The sequence below is a fragment of the Gracilinanus agilis genome, chromosome 1, assembly GCF_016433145.1.
Source record: "Gracilinanus agilis isolate LMUSP501 chromosome 1, AgileGrace, whole genome shotgun sequence".
Classification (NCBI taxonomy): Eukaryota; Metazoa; Chordata; class Mammalia; order Didelphimorphia; family Didelphidae; genus Gracilinanus; species Gracilinanus agilis.
The window spans coordinates 507416282-507433429 of NC_058130.1; the positions used below are offsets into that span (position 1 = coordinate 507416282).

The 17148-nt window shown below is 34.4% G+C and overlaps 1 protein-coding gene across 1 annotated transcript in view; it reads left to right on the plus strand.

The window, feature by feature from the left end:
• Positions 1 to 15881, plus strand: part of LOC123253436 (aspartyl/asparaginyl beta-hydroxylase-like) — a 125459-nt gene extending 109578 nt beyond the window's left edge. Inside the window, exons 12-13 of the mRNA XM_044682634.1 lie at positions 7254 to 7391; positions 15702 to 15881. Of these exons, the coding sequence (XP_044538569.1) occupies positions 7254 to 7391; positions 15702 to 15881 (318 nt within the window). The remainder of the gene's footprint in view (positions 1 to 7253; positions 7392 to 15701) is intronic.
• Positions 15882 to 17148: the final 1267 nt, after the last annotated feature.

The window sequence follows — 17148 nt, forward strand, 5'->3', positions numbered from 1 at the left end:
ACTCAAGATTCTTACACAGAGAAATGGCACAGTCAGACTTTGTTTTAGGAATATTAATTTGGTAGCTTGGTAGCTGATGGATGGGAGAGAGGAGAGACTTGGATCAGGAAGAATGATTATATTGCTTGAATTAAGAGGAGACAGATTTGAAAGCTGATACAGAAATAAAAATTGATGACCAAGTGAATATGTGGAGTGAGTGTGGGTTAAGATGAGGAAGATACTAAGCTCTCAAATTTGGATGCCTGGAAAGATGGTGAAGGGCTTGAAAAAATTGGAAAATTAGGAAGAGGAATTAGTAGGAAACTGTTGTAGGCATTCAGAATTTTAGAATTGGCAACTGAGGATTTGGGACTGTATGAGGATGTGAGGAGAGAGATTAGTGCTGGATATATACATCTAGGAGTCATCTACATAGAGATAATTGAAACCAAGGAAGAGTGAGCGTGTGTCTGTGTGTGTGAGACAGGCAGACAGAGACAGACAGACACCAAGAGAGACAGAGATGAAAAGGGAGGAAAAGGAGAAGGGAAATAAAGATAGAACAGAAACAGTCACACACCAGTCTTCTTGAGAAGTGATTTTGTAACATCTCTAATATAGTTTATTTTTATAGCTCTCTCCTAAAAGTCAAGTACAGGGGGCAAAAAATCATTTAGAGGTTCCAGTTAGATCCAGAGTTCCTGATCCTGATTTAAAATTCTGTTTCTCTACTTTTGATTTCAAGATAGACTTCTCTTCTATTTTTTTCTTGGTAAACATATACATTTAAAAATAGATCCCTGGTGATTCAAAATTAATATGCCATCAGACTTTTAAAATGTCATTTTGTAATTGTTATTTAGTTGAGTAGTATTACTCATTTTATTAACTGGAACACTAGAAATAAGGAAAGCAAGTCTCAAATATTAGACAAATATAGTTAGAACAGAAAACACTTTTTAATTGTTTATTAAAATTTCAAAGCTGAAGGGCTGAAATAAATTCCTTTGTCAGATAAAATCATATTAAAGTCCTCCATAATAATCATATTTAGATGTTTAAAGGTACTTTTAAGCTAAATATATGGACAAGGACAACATAAAGGAGTGATTAAAAAGAATTTCCCTCATCTCAAATATTTTGCTATTTTATTTCCTAGCATATGCAAATGAATAAAAACATGATCTTCCCTTTGAAGATAAAATCAGTATTATAAAAATAAATAATAAACAGGTTAGTTTTTTTCCCCTAAAAAAGCACATTCTTTAATTTGTTTTTTTAAAGCTTCCCATTGCCCTTTATTCAGAATTGCATTTTATGGCAAACTATATTTTATTTTAATTTAATAAAATATTTAAAACACTCCACACTCCCCAATCCCCATTTTGACATTTTAAACATATTAAATATCCATAACAATTAACTAGAACTTAGGTTTTAGGATCCAAATTGATTAACTCCAGAATGAGTTAGGGAGATAGTGTTTTCTTTCTAAAAAATTAAATTTATTTATTTATTTTTCTGTTACATTAAAATACCCAGTTGACTGCCCTCCCTTTCCACCTTGCACTGGAGAAGATATCATTTGACAAAAAGATATATGCAAATATAAAACTATATCTTACTTTTTCCCATTTTTCAGTTCTTTCTCTGGTGGTGGACATACACAAGTCAGTCTCCAAATAGTATTTCTGTTGCTGTATATAATATTCTCTTGGTTTTGCTTATTTCCCTCCTCATAATTTCACCTAGGTCTTTCTATATTTTTCCAAAATTACCCTGTTCATCATTTTTTTCTGTGCAATAGTATTCCTTCGCAATCAAATGCCACAAGTGTAGACATTCCCAAAACGGTGGGCTTCTCTTCAATTCCTAGTTCTTTGCTTCCAAAGACAGCTGCTATAAATATTTTAGAACATATTGATTCTTTTTCTTTTTCCCTGATCATCATCAGAAACAAACCTAACAGTGGTATTGCTGGATCAAAGGATAGACGCAGATTTGTAAGTCTTTCAGCACAATTCGGGATCATTATCCAAAATGGTTGGATCACAGTTCCACCAATAATATATTAATGTCCCCATTTTTCCATATCCCTTCCAACATTCGTCATTTTTCCATCAGCCTTTTCATCAGCTTTTCATCAGCTTAGCCAATGTGATAGGTGTGAGATGATATCTCACGGTTGCTTTGGTTTGCATTTCTTTAATAATTTCTTTAATAATAGGGCATTTCTTCATATAGTTATATGTAGCTTTAATTTATTCATCCAAAAACTCTCTCCTTATTTTTAATCATTTATCAATTGGAATTCTTATATATTTGACAAATTTCTCTACATATTTTAGATGAGACCTCTATTTGAGAAACTGCCTATAAAACTTTAGTTTTTCTAATTAATCTATCCCCTTAAACAAAGTTGAGAATGTGATTTTAAACATGTCCGAACATGAAGGTCAATATATATGATCATAATTCAGATATTCAGGTGAAGCAACCAATTTATTACAGATATTATAAGAATAACATAATTAGATTTTTATTTCTACTAACTGGAAGGATAAGGAATAAATGAATCAGTAGACATTCTGTATGAAAGGGTTTGGAAGGGGCACCATATAAGAAACATATGGAGAGGGCTTCTTTGATAGCATATGGGGCTACCATTCAAAAGGGGACATATGGAGAAGCATACTTTCCAGACAGCTGTCTTTGAAAAGACTAGTTGTCTCAAAAACACATTACATCACGTTACAATTATATTGAAGTCACAAAATGATTCCCTGTATGCTGGAGGAAGAGAAGAGAAATAAGCATTTATATAGTATACTAGAAGCTATGCTAAATGCTTTTTACAGATATTATCACATTTTATCCTTACAACAATCTAGGAGGTAGGTACAATTACTATTTCTATTCTACAGTTGAAAAAGAAACTATTAAAAACAAGTGTTTTTTAAAACAATCACGAATATTACCTTCTATTTTGTCCACAATGAACAAAGTTTTATATCTTTTAGCTTTTTTTTTCTGTGAAATTCCACCTTGTTTTGGTGTGCCTTGTGTTACAGAAATCATTTTTTGATATTTGTAAACATTCTTGCTTTTCAAATATCTTAGTTCATATGACCCAGAGTCTTTGGATAGATTATAAAAAACCCTTTTCTTGCCTTAGTACCTTTGAAGGTGAAATTTAAGAAGTTCATTCTGGAAGCAGAAATTAAAATATTTTTCCATTGGGTACCTTTAAAAAATCTATTATTACCTTTGTGACTCGAGGAGGTAAGTGACTTCACCTCTCACTGCCCGAGGCAACTCTCAAAGTCTTTTATGACCAATAGGAATTCTCATCTATATCAGTAAAAGAAGTTTCCTCACCTAGGAGTTCCTCTGCCCAGTCCCACCCCCAACCCCAATTGGTGAAATCATAGGTCCTAATCCCTCAAACATTTAATTTTTTTCCTTTTCTTTACTTTGTAAAATAAGTTTTTTACTGATGTTTTGTTTCTTACATCACCAGTACCCCATGTATCCCTCCTCCTTCTCTCCCTGAAATTCATTCCATATGACAAATATTATTTTTTGGAGAGAGGGGGGGAAAAAGTCAGTACAAGTGATTGAGAAAGTCCAAAAACATGTGCAAAGTGTTTTACCTCCTACCACTATGATGGGGCACATTGGGGGTGTCTTCTCATATTTTTTCATTTGAGTCCCATTTAGTCTTTATAAATTTGTTACATTTACTTTTGATGGGTTTTGGGAGGCTATTGTTCTTTCTATTTACATTGTTTTAGTTATCATGCATATTTTTTTCTTTACTTTGCTTACTTTACTCTGCATCAGTTCATATAGATCTTTCCATACTTCTATGTATTCATCACACATTTTTTAAATACAAAAAATTTTCCCTCTTTCAACCACTTCCTTATACCAAATGCATAAATGTTTTCTGTACAAAAGTTTTTCATTTACAAATTCTCTCTTCTGCTGTGGACACAGGATTATGTTCTTTCAGGTTTTTTATTTTCATTTTTTTAAAGATATGGCCCTGTTCCCCCTGGCTTTCTTTTTTTCACTTCTGATCTCTTCTCTTTTGGTATTTTCCTTTCCTCTCCTCCCCTTCAGTCTTGCTCTTTACTTTTTAAATTCTGTTTTTGAGCCCTTTTCCAAAAGGTATCTCACTCACATTCTTCATTATCCAATTTCTATTTATTTTATCCACTTTCTATTTACTCTATACCCTCATTCTCAAAATTCACAATGCCCATATAATTCCCTAGTCTTTCTCTTTTCTCTGTATTCTTCACATGATCAAAGCTAACAAGGAATCCATTTTAGGATAACTTGGTCTTGATCTTGGGATTCTAGGTCTCTCATCTAGGTACTTTCTGCCACTTCCTTATAGGGCTTGTCTCATCTATTCCCCTTTTCCATTGTGCCTCATTTCCAGAATAATGTCAATTATTGCAGATGACTGAGACATTGCCCTTTGGTAGGGATATTATCCTTGATTAGGCAGCCCACCACTGATCTATACTCTCACTTGTTGACCTTTCCACTATAAGGGTGAAAAAGGTGGTTTTATGGGTTCAATATATTAAAGATGGTCATCAGAGGATTGAACTATTATCAATCCTCAATTAAGAATAATCTCAAATCAAAATTGACTTTTATGGAAGTTTATTTACATGAGAGAAGAGAGAGAGGAAGAAAATAAGAATCTATCTCACTAATTAATCTAGGTAGATCTTAACCCTCAGTCGAGGGTTAAAGGGCCTGAGGCCTGGTGGTGAATGGAGCAAACTTCATTCACAGAATCTATAAAAGGAAGTTTCTTAATAGAAGTTCAGGAAGATTCAGTCTTTAAACTCACCACGTGGAACAGTCTCGGTCATGAACCAGCAAAGCTCCTCAGGTCCCCTTCACAAAACCAGCAGCTTCACTCACTCCCTCTCTCCATCGTTGGAAGGACCACATATGCGTCACTTCCAGTGCCTTCCCTTAGCCTTCATGTCCAATCACAATAGACGCTTTCTCATAGAAAGCTTAGGGGGTGGTCCATTGATTCTGATTGTTACTCATTCTAGCACATGTGGGTTAGGACCTCCCAGAATTGGAAGGTGCTCTTACCTTTGGTGATTAAATCTAAAGATGGGCAGTGTAGACTTAATTTAATTATCACACCATCCCTACCTTTGCCTGGAAATTTCCTCTCTGTTTTCATGCTCTCACATTCCTCCAAGTTCCAGTTGTCCCCAAAGTATCCATTCTTTACCTCCCAGGTCAAGTGGAATTTTTAAGCACCAAATCCCCCAGACTTAATCCTGCAACTACCTTCACTGATAATTTCTCTTCAACTATAAGAGCATTCATTAATGGAACCCCCAAACCCTCACCTCTAAAGTAAGGGCTTTTTCCTTTCCTTGCTTTTTCAGCCCCACCCCTCTTCGTCTACCAACACACTCCTACCTACTCTGCTATAGGATTCTTTCTAAGACTTCAAAAGTCACCTTCCTCTCATTGCTATATTTGACCTTGGCACATCACTCACTCTCTCTCTTTCCCTATTCTTTCCCTCATCTTTTAATGTACCTTCTCATGTTTTAATGTAATCTACCCAAAAAAGCAGTCACCCATTTCTGTCTAAAATGTCCTGTGCTCCCCCCTTCACTGTTACCTCTTCCAGACTTCTGCTTTCATTCCTGTCTCCTTATGTACATTTAGAAAAAAGTCTCTTACTGGATTCTCTGGGTGTCACTGTGTTGCCATTAGTGTCCTTGCCTGATACATTTGTTCACTTCTCCTGCCTTTCTGCATGGGATGTTTGAGAAGCAAATACTTTCTTCAGTTCTGATTTTCTTTCTAAAAATGTTTCAAATTCTTCTTTATTATTCAACGTCTGTCTTTTGTCTTGTAAGGTTAATGTCAGATTTGCATGATAGGTCACCCTGGGCTGCAAACTGATGTCTATTACTCTTCAGAACACATTATGTGCAGAACTCATTGTTTATGAATTGAATTATTAAATTTAACTAGTAGGTATCAGAATTTGCAATCTTGGGTATTTTTCAGGTGGCAATCTGTGAATTTTTTCAATTGCACTTTTATTTTCTATTCTTAGGAATGCTACACATTTCCCTATTATTCCCTTTATTATGATATTAAGGTTTTTTGACCTGTTGTGGTCTTCTTAGAGACCTATAATCCTTAGGGTACCTATGTGCATCCCATGTTTGAGTTCAGAATGTTTTGCTTGCTTAGCAAGTATATTTTAATGTTACTGTTTTTTACTTCTCTTCTTTTAGGTTATCCTTTATTTCTATGTATTCATTTTCCTATTCTATTTTTATCCCTTTTATTTCTTTAGTAAAGGTTGCCATTAATGATTCAATTCCATAGGTTCCTTTGTCTTATCAAGCATTGGGTCATTTCCCTTCATTCTGAAGTGTTTATTCATAGATGCCTGAATTAATTTACTAGATCTGGAGGCCATATTTCCATCTGTTATTGTTTTTTCCTGTTGATTTATCTATTTATGTTTAAAGACCTATACTACAACTGACTCTTGAGAAGATGGAACTATACCCTGCTAGGGGCTGTGCTCTTCCTTCAGGCCTTGAGGAGTACTCACAGCCCCTCACATACACAGTGGCTTGTCCTACTGATATGTCCCAGTCCCTCTGTTTCTAAATTCTCTGACCTAACACGGGTGTTTCAGAGCCTGTCTCCCTCACTGCCCCCAAGCAGTTCAGAGCTTTATAGCCTTGGTGCTTCTAGGTTGCAGCCCCTAGAAGAATTTTGTTCTTGAAAGGCTGTGGCCAAAGTGGCTGACAAAACCTGAGCAAAGTTCCACAGCCAGAAGCCAGGTTGCCACAACACCAGAATTAAGAGTGGGGAACCAACGTAAGGGGTGGATTTTAATGTAAAATTGTGTCTTATTCTTGGGTCTGCTAGTATTATTTTGATGCTGGTAGTGTGGGAGATAGGAGAAGGGTGCTGAATGAGCTGAGGGCCAGTAAATGTCAGTTCTGAGATTCTGAGTTATGGTCGTTTTTAAATTTCTTTTGGATTCTTGGTGTCCTAAACCATGGAAACAGCTGCATTTCCTTTAACTTTGGTGTATAGTTTCTGTTTTGGAAAAGTTTGAAAGGTTGTGGGGATCCGAGAAAATATCTAGTTTGACATCTTATTACTCAATTTTATTTGACATCGTATTACTTAATGATTATCTTTGAAAACATATCTTTTTTTTTATTTTTCTGATTTTTCAGGCATACAAATGGTATGAACTTGGACACAAGAGGGGTCATTTTGCATCTGTTTGGCAGCGTTCACTTTACAATGTGAATGGACTTAAAGCCCAGCCTTGGTGGACTGCAAAAGAAACTGGTTATACTGAGTTAGTGAAGGTGAGTACCAGTCTACCCTTAACTTCTTATTGTCTGTGATCTCAAGAAAGGGATGTTGCCAGCTATGTAACATGAAACTGGATATTAGGAAGGACATACACCCTTGAAGACAGCATATCCAGTAATGTTTCTATCAGAACATAGGGCGAGGTAAACTCTGATGCATTGTGGCAGTTCATATGCTTTAATAATAAGCAGGGGTAGTTAGAGAAATAGCCAAAGTGATTTTTCATTCTAAACTAGAATCGACTCTCTTCCATTGAAGCTCACTATTTAAGGGATTCTTCTATTAACAGCTTAAACTTTAAAAAATAGCAAATCACTAATGATATTCACTTAAACCTGACATTTCCCTTTAAGCTAACTTGATTATGGGAGCTTTAATGTCTAGGGCAAAGAAATCCTTTTTCTCAGCCTTGCCAATCAAGTGTCCTTTTCTAAATCCTATCTTCACACAGCTTCCCAAAATGGTACTCAGACTCACCTTATCTGAGCCCCTCCTGGTTTAGATCCTATATTACAAAGGGGAAAAAAGGGAAGGAATATAAATTAAGTGAGTGGCCTGACCACCACTAAATTCCTGATCATTAAATTAGTTTTTGAAATTCAGTGCTCTATAATTTGCTAACCAGCTATATATGTGAAGATAGTATTTTTTAAATTGACTTGTGACTTTTAAAGCTATATAAAATGTACATAAGCTACATAAATATATACACACATATGGACTTTTTAAATTGACCACTAACCCACAACCACCACAATAGGAAAACAACTTGCTGTCATAAAAAACCCTTGTGTTCATTAACCACTTATTTGACAATGTTGCATTAGGATTCCAGGCTAAGGTGAACTATTTATAACAATTATGTGGATGCTGGCCCTTGTATCCCAGAGATGTGTTTTCTGAGGACTCAAATAGAGAGCAATATTTTTTAGGGCATGGGGACAAGTTAAATATATGGCTCAGGACAAAGAACTTTGACTCTGGAGTCAGAAGACCTGGGTTCAAACCCTGTCTCTAATGCTTACTACCTGAGTGATATGGGACAGATCATTTAATCTCTTTTGGATTTCCAATTTCCTCATCTATTCAATAACATATTGAATTAGAGGTCCCTATAGGATCTTTTTAAGTTTTATACCTATGATCTTATGAACTTATACCTTCTATTGACTTTTTTTTTTTCAAATCGTGCCAGCCTTGGGTTTGGAATGCCTCTTTCCAGGGAGACATTGAAACACTTACACTCTATTTATTTTTTTTATAAACCCTAATATCTTTACATGTATCTTTCTATATTAATTTTATTTGTTACAGAGCTAGGCAATGGGGGTTAAGTGACTCGCCTAGGGTCACACAGCTAGGAAGTGTCTGAGGCCAGATTTGATCTATTGACTTTTTAAAATTAAAGATCATAATTTCTGTTCATTTGGTAACTCTTTGCATAGGGTTCACCAGCAGTGCAACTGGACACAATAATTTGGAGGAGAATTTCCAAAAGATTTTTTCTCTTAGCTTCATTTTCATTAAAATTGTACATGTGCCTTGGGGATATTTAACGGAGAAATTGAAACTAAAATGGATTAAGGTTTTCGCACTGAAAGAATCTCTTCCAACCAGAAAAAAAAAAAAAAAACCCATACCCTAAGAGTTCTGTTTTATCCTGTTTAAAAAGATTGCTCATTCATCCACACAGTACTGCTACTAATTTTGATATAAAATATATACTTCAGAAACCATTAGAGTAACACCAAAACCACTGCATTAGCCAGTAGAAACAGAAAGCTAGCTAAAAATTCTCCTTTTGTATTTGCTTATCCTAATTTTTTGTAATCATCATGTAAAAAACAATGGAAAGAAAAAAGTTCTTGAAGCTTTATTTGGATTTCTCAAGGCATGTGCTCAGATGCAAGCAAACAGCATCACAGATAATTTTGTTCTTTTCTCATACTGAAGTTTTATTGCATTTGGAATGGATCCCAGGATTACTTTGCCAACTGTTATATAGTGAGTAGAAATGATTGATTAAAATAGCTCTTGCACTATCATTTTTCTTCCAGAATATGGCTTTTATTAATTGAGAAATTAATTGCATATCAGTACTTTCACCTGGAAAAAATAAGACACTACTAACCCACCCCATTCAGCAGTGCATTAGTAGTTCTGAACTTAGTTCCCAAGCAGCCAATTATCTGAGTGAAGTTTTTTATTCTTAAAATAAACTGGATTACAAGAACAAAAAAGTCAGATTTTATGCTAGAATTTAATTATAATGTAAGATTAGTAGCTCAATGTAAAATAAATGCCCACAGAATCAAGAACAGACAAAGTACGGTTTCTTATGATTCATATAATCTCTAAATCCAGCTTTATAGAGTCAAGTTTTAAACTTTGATACAATGGAGAAAGGATCTTTAATAAGAATGAAAGCAAAAGAATGTTTACCTAAAAAATAAGTGAGTTAAGTTGTTAGGTAACAGAGAATAACTGGTTAATTGTTCATGGTTTTGGTGTACATATAACAAGATCTGTATTCTCTTGTAAGAAAAAGAGCAGTGAATACTTACCTGCAATCAGGTAAGTGCAAGAAAGTCATTTTCTGCATTTTTAAACATATTTACAAAACACTCTAATACCTTCTCTAGAAACAAAGGATGATTTCTACATGGACCAGTTCCACAGTTCCCTCTTCTCATTCCTTTCACTGTACCTGCTGAAATCCTTACCTATTTTCAGGAAGCTTCCTTTTATTCTAGCTCTTTTCTTATTTTAGCTTTAACTGAAATCTGACTTTTGCCTCAGATGTTCATACCACCTCCTCTGCCACTGTCTACATTGCTAGTTATTCCCCAGTTTACTGGGCTAGGAGGAGAGTTTGGCACATTTCTCGTTTTCCACTGATACACTCAAGACTCATATTGTTATCAGTAGTCTCTCATTTACCTCGTTTCAAAACTTTAAAGTCATCCTTGACTCTTCCCTATTCTGGCTCAAATCCTCAGCAAAATTAGTTTGATTTATTAAAGGCATGCTTTGTGAAAGGGACAGTTGTGATGAATATGTGGCAATATGGGAAGAACAGGTCATGCCTCAAATCCTCATTTTCTTTTTTTTTGTCAGTTAGGTTTTAGCTGATAAGGGACTTACCATAAGGATAGTATATATGGATTTTAGCCAAGCATTGGACAAGGTCTTGTCTGTCATCCTTATAGACAACATAGAGAGAGGTGATACAGTCGTGTACATTCAAAATAGGTTGATCAACTGGATCCAATGAGTGTTAATTATTAGGTCACCATCAATGAAGATTTCCTTCATTGGATTTGACCTTGGTTCTGTTCCACTTCTTTATTTCAGTGACTTGAATGATGGCATAAAGGGCATTCTTACCAAATCAATAGCCGAAGTCAGAGAAGATTTACAACAACAATGATAATAGTTTATGTTTTTATACTATTAAAGGTTTACAAAGCCCTTCAACATGTTATCTCATTTGATATTCACAACAACCCTGAAAAGTGTGCACTATAATTATCTGTATTTTACTGATGAGGAAACTGAATTTGAGGTGTGAGGTTGAGTTTGAGGGTAAATGACTTGCCTGGGGTTACTGGGCTATTAAGTGCTGAGAAAGGATTGAAACCCAGGTCTTCCTGGCTCCTAAGTCTAACAAGCAGGATCCTAAAATATCTCAGCAGTTTATAATTGTAGTCCAAAAAAGAAAGGTGATTTACATTCACATTTCAATATGGATTTAGTTGAAGAAACAAGTTCCAGAGTTAAATCAATAATTTCCAAACTTTATTTGGTAATGCCCCCACCTCCTTTAGATAAAATTATCATCCTTTCCCATTTTTTAAAAATAATTTATACAGATAATTTTCTTAGCTCTTATTTTATTCACATAAAATTAAGACTACATCCCAAATATATAACAGTGTATAAACAAAACTTAAATATGTGAGAAAATAATAGCATGTACCAATATGTATTGATAACTCTTTTACAATTTTCATATTCATAATTTACAAAATAACTTTCAGTATCATCAACGTGATGAGTAAACTTGTTTTCTAGTGCAAAATTTCTCAGAATATAATATCATTGATGATTTTGCTACATGTAATTCTTTCTCAAACATAAATCAAGATCAGGATTCTTCTTTGTTAACAGCCACAGCAGAAAATCCTATTTCACACAAATAAGAGATGTTATGAACAGTAGTATAATGTATATCACTTTGCTAATCCAAAGATCTCTTTATTTAATGATAGCCAAAGCATAAAAAGACTTCCCAGGTTCAAATGTGATTTTCAATATATTTGCAACAAGATGAGTCTTTTAGATTGAGTAAGACCAAATGAATCATTTGCCCCTGGCAAATGGGTTCCTTATCCATTCCTATTTAGAAATATCTAGGTCTTTAAAACAAAATGAGAATTGGTTCAGTAGATTGGTCAAGGGATTAATAAGCAGACATTTACTTTCTTTTATTTCATGTGTAGGGCAGGCATTTCTTAAAATCATGAAACATGTAAAAGTGTTTTTTTTATTGGCTGCCCATATCTGACTTTTTTCATAAATCCAATCACTTTATCTTGTTGGATCTGAGTTTAAATTTGATGATCTTGCCTTGATTTATTTATGGGATTAAGCTTTTACAAAATATCCATCAAATATGCAAGTCTCCGAAGTAATTTTTATTAAGTGAATTTGATTAACTTTTTATATTATCACTTAAATATTCATTTTTCTATTATTCAGTCACCCTCCTAAGTCCTTAAACCCCAAAAGCCAACATGTTTCAAAACCACGTAATGTAGTCAGGTCCCAAATATATTCTTGCTGAGAACCTCTCTTTTAATGGACTATGTTTCAATAAAGCTAGCTAACTGCTCTTGTCAGAACTTGAAAAACTATTTGTAACTCTTTGGTTGTATTTCTTGGTACAAGAGATTGTCTGTGAAGCATGCAATATGTCCAAATTGTAAAAGGACTCATATTTTAAAATATTATTTGCAGACCTATGATTTCCAGAATAATATTTCTATACCTGTGTTTTACAGAATGTTCTATTCATAGCCAGAAGTCCTATAACCTTGTTGTTCAAGTGTGTGTGAACCATGGTTTGGGGGAGAAGGGGAAAGAATGAAGTCCTAAACAGAAGTGATGAGACCCACTAATTTCTCATTTGTTATTTCTCATAGTACAAGTCTTTGATAAAATGAGTAGCAACTGAGTATGGAGATGAGACCACTTACTTTTCTTTATAAAATACAATTAATCCATGGAATTCACTTGTTATTTCTCAGAAGCAAACCACCTAGGATGAAATATTTCTACATTTGAAAACATATCTCAAACTATGTTGGCCAGTATTTTAACATGCTCATTTAATTCTCGTGCTTTCTAAAAAATCCTCTGTCTCAAAAAACTTCTCATGTGTCCCTTGGATGATAAAACATGTAGATAAATGATTGGGAAGGAAAGACAGTAACTACTGGCAATTAATATGTTCAATGTAAGGTCTTTGCAAGTAGCAGTTGTTTCATTCTTTATATTTATATTCCCAATCCTTAAAATACTGCCTGACACATAGTAGGTGCTTAATAAAATCTTCTTTGATTGTTGAATGAGCTAACAAGATTGGGAAAGACTTCTCATGGAAGAGAACAAATGAGCTAAGTTTTGAAATAAAGTAGGGGTTCTAAGAGACAGAGGTAAGAGGCATTGAATTTCAGGCACTGAGAATAGTCTGCAGAGGTTTAGAAGCAGGAAATTAAGGATGAAGTTCAGAGAACAGCAACTTGGCCACTTTGAATGGAGAATGTGTAAAGTGAAGTCATGTTCAATAATCTGGAGAAAGTAAATTTGAGCCAGATTGTTAAAGCCTTTAAATATTAAGCAAAAGAGTATTTTATTCTAAAGGCATTAAGGAGCAATTGGTGTTTCTGCCTTTTTAAAGCTCTCTTTCTTTTCACAGCCACAAGTTAAAATATCTCCACTTTCTCACCTCTTAATCACTTCTCACTCTTTTATTGTCAGGCTTCCAACTTCACTGAATTGTTAAAGATCATATAGTATTGTCAAATTAGATGGCTTTACCTCAGTCTTCATTCTTCTCTACCTCACTGTAGCATTTAATATTGTCAGCTACCACTGCCTCCTAGACTTCTCTTTCATCCATCCATGTTTTTCCTTTGACACCATTCTCTGTTTTTCTTCCTTTTTGGCTTCTCTTTTTTTCTCTCTCTTTCTTTTGCTGGATCATATCTCTTGTCCATTTGTGGAGATATATATACACACATATACAGTATGGATGTGTTTGGTTGTTGTTCACTCATCTCAGTCATATCTGACTCTTTGTTACCACCATTTGGAGTTTTCTTGGCAAAGATATTGGAGTACTTTGCTATTTCTTTTTATAGCTCATTTTGCAGATGAGATAATTGAGGCAAACAAGGTAAGTGAGTTGCCCAAGGTAACACAGGTAGCAAATGTCTTAAGTAAAAAAACTAAATCTGGGATCTTCCTGACTTCAGAATCAGCACTCTATCCATTGTGCCACCTTGCTGTCTATATGTGTGTGTACTATGTTTCTATATCAAGAAATTAAAAAAAAAGTAGTAACAAAGCAGTTTTATTTATGTTCCCTTATGTTCTTTTTCATTTTCTATCCCTCACTTCCCACTAACATGTCTGTTCAACCTCCCCAGAGCTGAAGACTTACTTACCTTACAATAAATATATCTAGTAGAGCAAAACAAATGAAAACAATGGCAGTCTCTAGGAGCACAGTCCTCATTCTTTATCTGGAGTCTAGCACCTCTTTATCAGATGGTGGGAGTCAAGTTTCATATTCAGTCTATACTCTCTTTTGGGGATCTCATCAGATCCTTTAGGTTAAACTATTAATTCTTCATAGGTAGCTACATATCCAGCCCCAGTTTCTCCTTAACTCCAGACCTATTTTACCAGTTATTTATTAGATATCTAAAGAAGGGCACATGGGGCAATGAAATGAGCATTGATTCTAGAGTCAGAGGAAGTGAATTCAAATCTCAATTTTGACTTTCCCTGCCTATGTGTCCTTAGGCGATTCATTTATTTCCCTAAACCTCATCTCTAAAATGAATGGATTTGGATTACATAGACTCAGAAGATCCTTCCAATTTGAAATCTATAAACCTATGATGTTCAACTGGATTTTCTATAGGTAGCTTGAATTCAAAATGTAAAAAGTAAATCATTAGCATTATCTCCAAATCTCTGCCCCTTTTATAACTTCTATGTTTTCATTGATGATATTATCCTTCGAGTCACACAGATTTAAACCCCAGAGTTAATCCTTGTCTCTTCCTGCAACCTTACCTTTTAATTCTCTCTAGACACAAAGTCTTGCACATTCTTTGCCTTGTACAAAGTATCTTTTTTTACATCCTTTTCTTTGGAATCACTCCCATAGCTCCCACCCTGCTTCACAGCTTCATCTTCTTGTCTAAAATGTCTCCTTTACCACTCTGAATGTCTTTTCTAGTGAGGTGGAACCATTGTGATTCCTTATCACCTCTAGAAGTTAACCTGTGTGTGTTTATACATATATGTGTACACACAGACACAAAACAATGAGTTATCAGGGGAAATTAAAATGAACAAAACCATATAACTGCAAATTTCATTCAACATTTCATTATGTTATTTTTAAAAGTTTAGTTGGTCCACGGTCAAAATGTAACTTCATTTATTTCTTGTATTTTTATAAAATGGTATCAAAAGCCATAGAAGATACTTTGCACGTAATGTTACAATTTTAATATTTACAAAGTTCTATGGGAACTCTTTAGTATATATTCTAATGAATGAAGAAATTGTGCGCAATTCATATTCTGAGTTTTTAATGCCAAGGTTGTTGACCTGAGCTTGCTACAAAGTGTTGTGTGTAAAAGGAAAGATAGAAAATACCCTGAGCTTGTAACATTAATATCAGTAATACTAATTGCTTATGATATTTTTAAAGTACATATTAGCCTTCAAGAAAAATCAAAATAAATTTAGGTGATTGTGTTCTGAAATCATTAGAGATTACCAAAACTTTTATGATACTAAAGTAATTGATTATGGAAAATGATCTGACTTTTGTTTTTATGCCCAAAACAATGAGTTATCAGGGGAAATTAAAATGAACAAAATCATATAACTGCAAATTTCATTCAACATTTCATTATGTTATTTTTAAAAGTTTAGTATTGTTATTAAAGTACTCAGTTGGATACACTTTCAGTAAGTAACTTTGGCTCACTTTTCAGACCTTAGAAAAAAACTGGAAATTAATTCGTGATGAAGGTCTTGCTGTGCTAGATAAAACCAAAGGTCTCTTCTTGCCTGAAGATGAGAATCTGAGAGAAAAGGGTGATTGGAGCCAGTTTACTCTATGGCAGCAAGGTAAGCACACTAATAATTTTTTTCTCCCTGCTTCCATCAGATAACATAAAATGGTCCAATACTGTAAGCATTTTCTCAAGTTTGAATTCCTAGCAATTAGAGGAGTTGAGCAGTTTGTAAAACTGTAATTTCTGGAATCCCTTCATTATTATGTTTGCCCCTTGTTTTCATGTGTGTATATTATATGTATATGTATGTATTTCTGATCTTTCATATTCTTTTAATCACTAAATTCAAGTTGGAAGGGATCTCGAGGGCTACCTTAGGCTTAAAAAACCTCTTAAAAAGATCAACCCACTCAGTTTCTCCTGAGGAGTGGTCGTTATACTTTTATATCTTAATATTAGACAGGAAGTTGTTGTTGTTGTTTATGTTAAAGCAAGGCACACATCTGTCAGCTGCTTTCTCTACTTTTGGCAGAGAGATAGAGCAGCAGCAGATGTCCAGATAGCTAAAGTACCAGTCTTCACAGCCTGTAATATATACCTAGAACCATATCACTTCTTCTGCCTCTATTGAGTCTTTTCCAGTATTTTAAAAATTATTTTTCCCAAATTACATGTAGATATAATTTTTAGTAATGGTTTTCTGTCATCTTGAGATCCATGTTCTCTCCTTCCCAACTCTTCTATCCTCCCCAACACAGCACGTGGTATGATATAAATTATACATGAGCTATCATGCAATACATATTTCCATGTTTATTATCTTGTGAAAGAAGACATACATTACTTGTAGAAGAAAAAAATTCATGATAGAATTAAAATGAAAAATGGTATACTTAAATTTGTATTCAGACTCCATCAGTTTCTTCTATGGCCAGGAGTAACCTTTTTCATCATGAATCTCTTGGAATTGTCTTGGATCCTTACATTGCTGATAGTAGTCAAGTCATTCATAGTTGATCTTTATCTATTATTGCGGTTAACTGTATTTTGTGTTCTCCTGGTTCTTCTCACTTCACTTTTCATCACTTCTTATGAGTATTTCTAGGTTTTCTTATAATTGTCCTGGTCATTATTTCTTATGTTACAATGGTTTTCCAATGTAATCATATACCATAGCTTATTCAGCCTTCCCCCAATTGATGGACATCCCTTCAGTTTTCATTCTTTACCATCACAAAAAGAGTGATTATGAATATCATTGTATTTATATATTTTTACTTTGTAAAATAGTTCCTTTTTTTTTTTGAGACTGAGTTTCCCTACTGTGCTTAAGTCAGAAATTCAGTGGCCACTCATCTCATGACTGATTGGCAAAGAAACTTTGACCCCCTCTGTTTCTGCCCAGGGCCAATTTTCCCTTGTT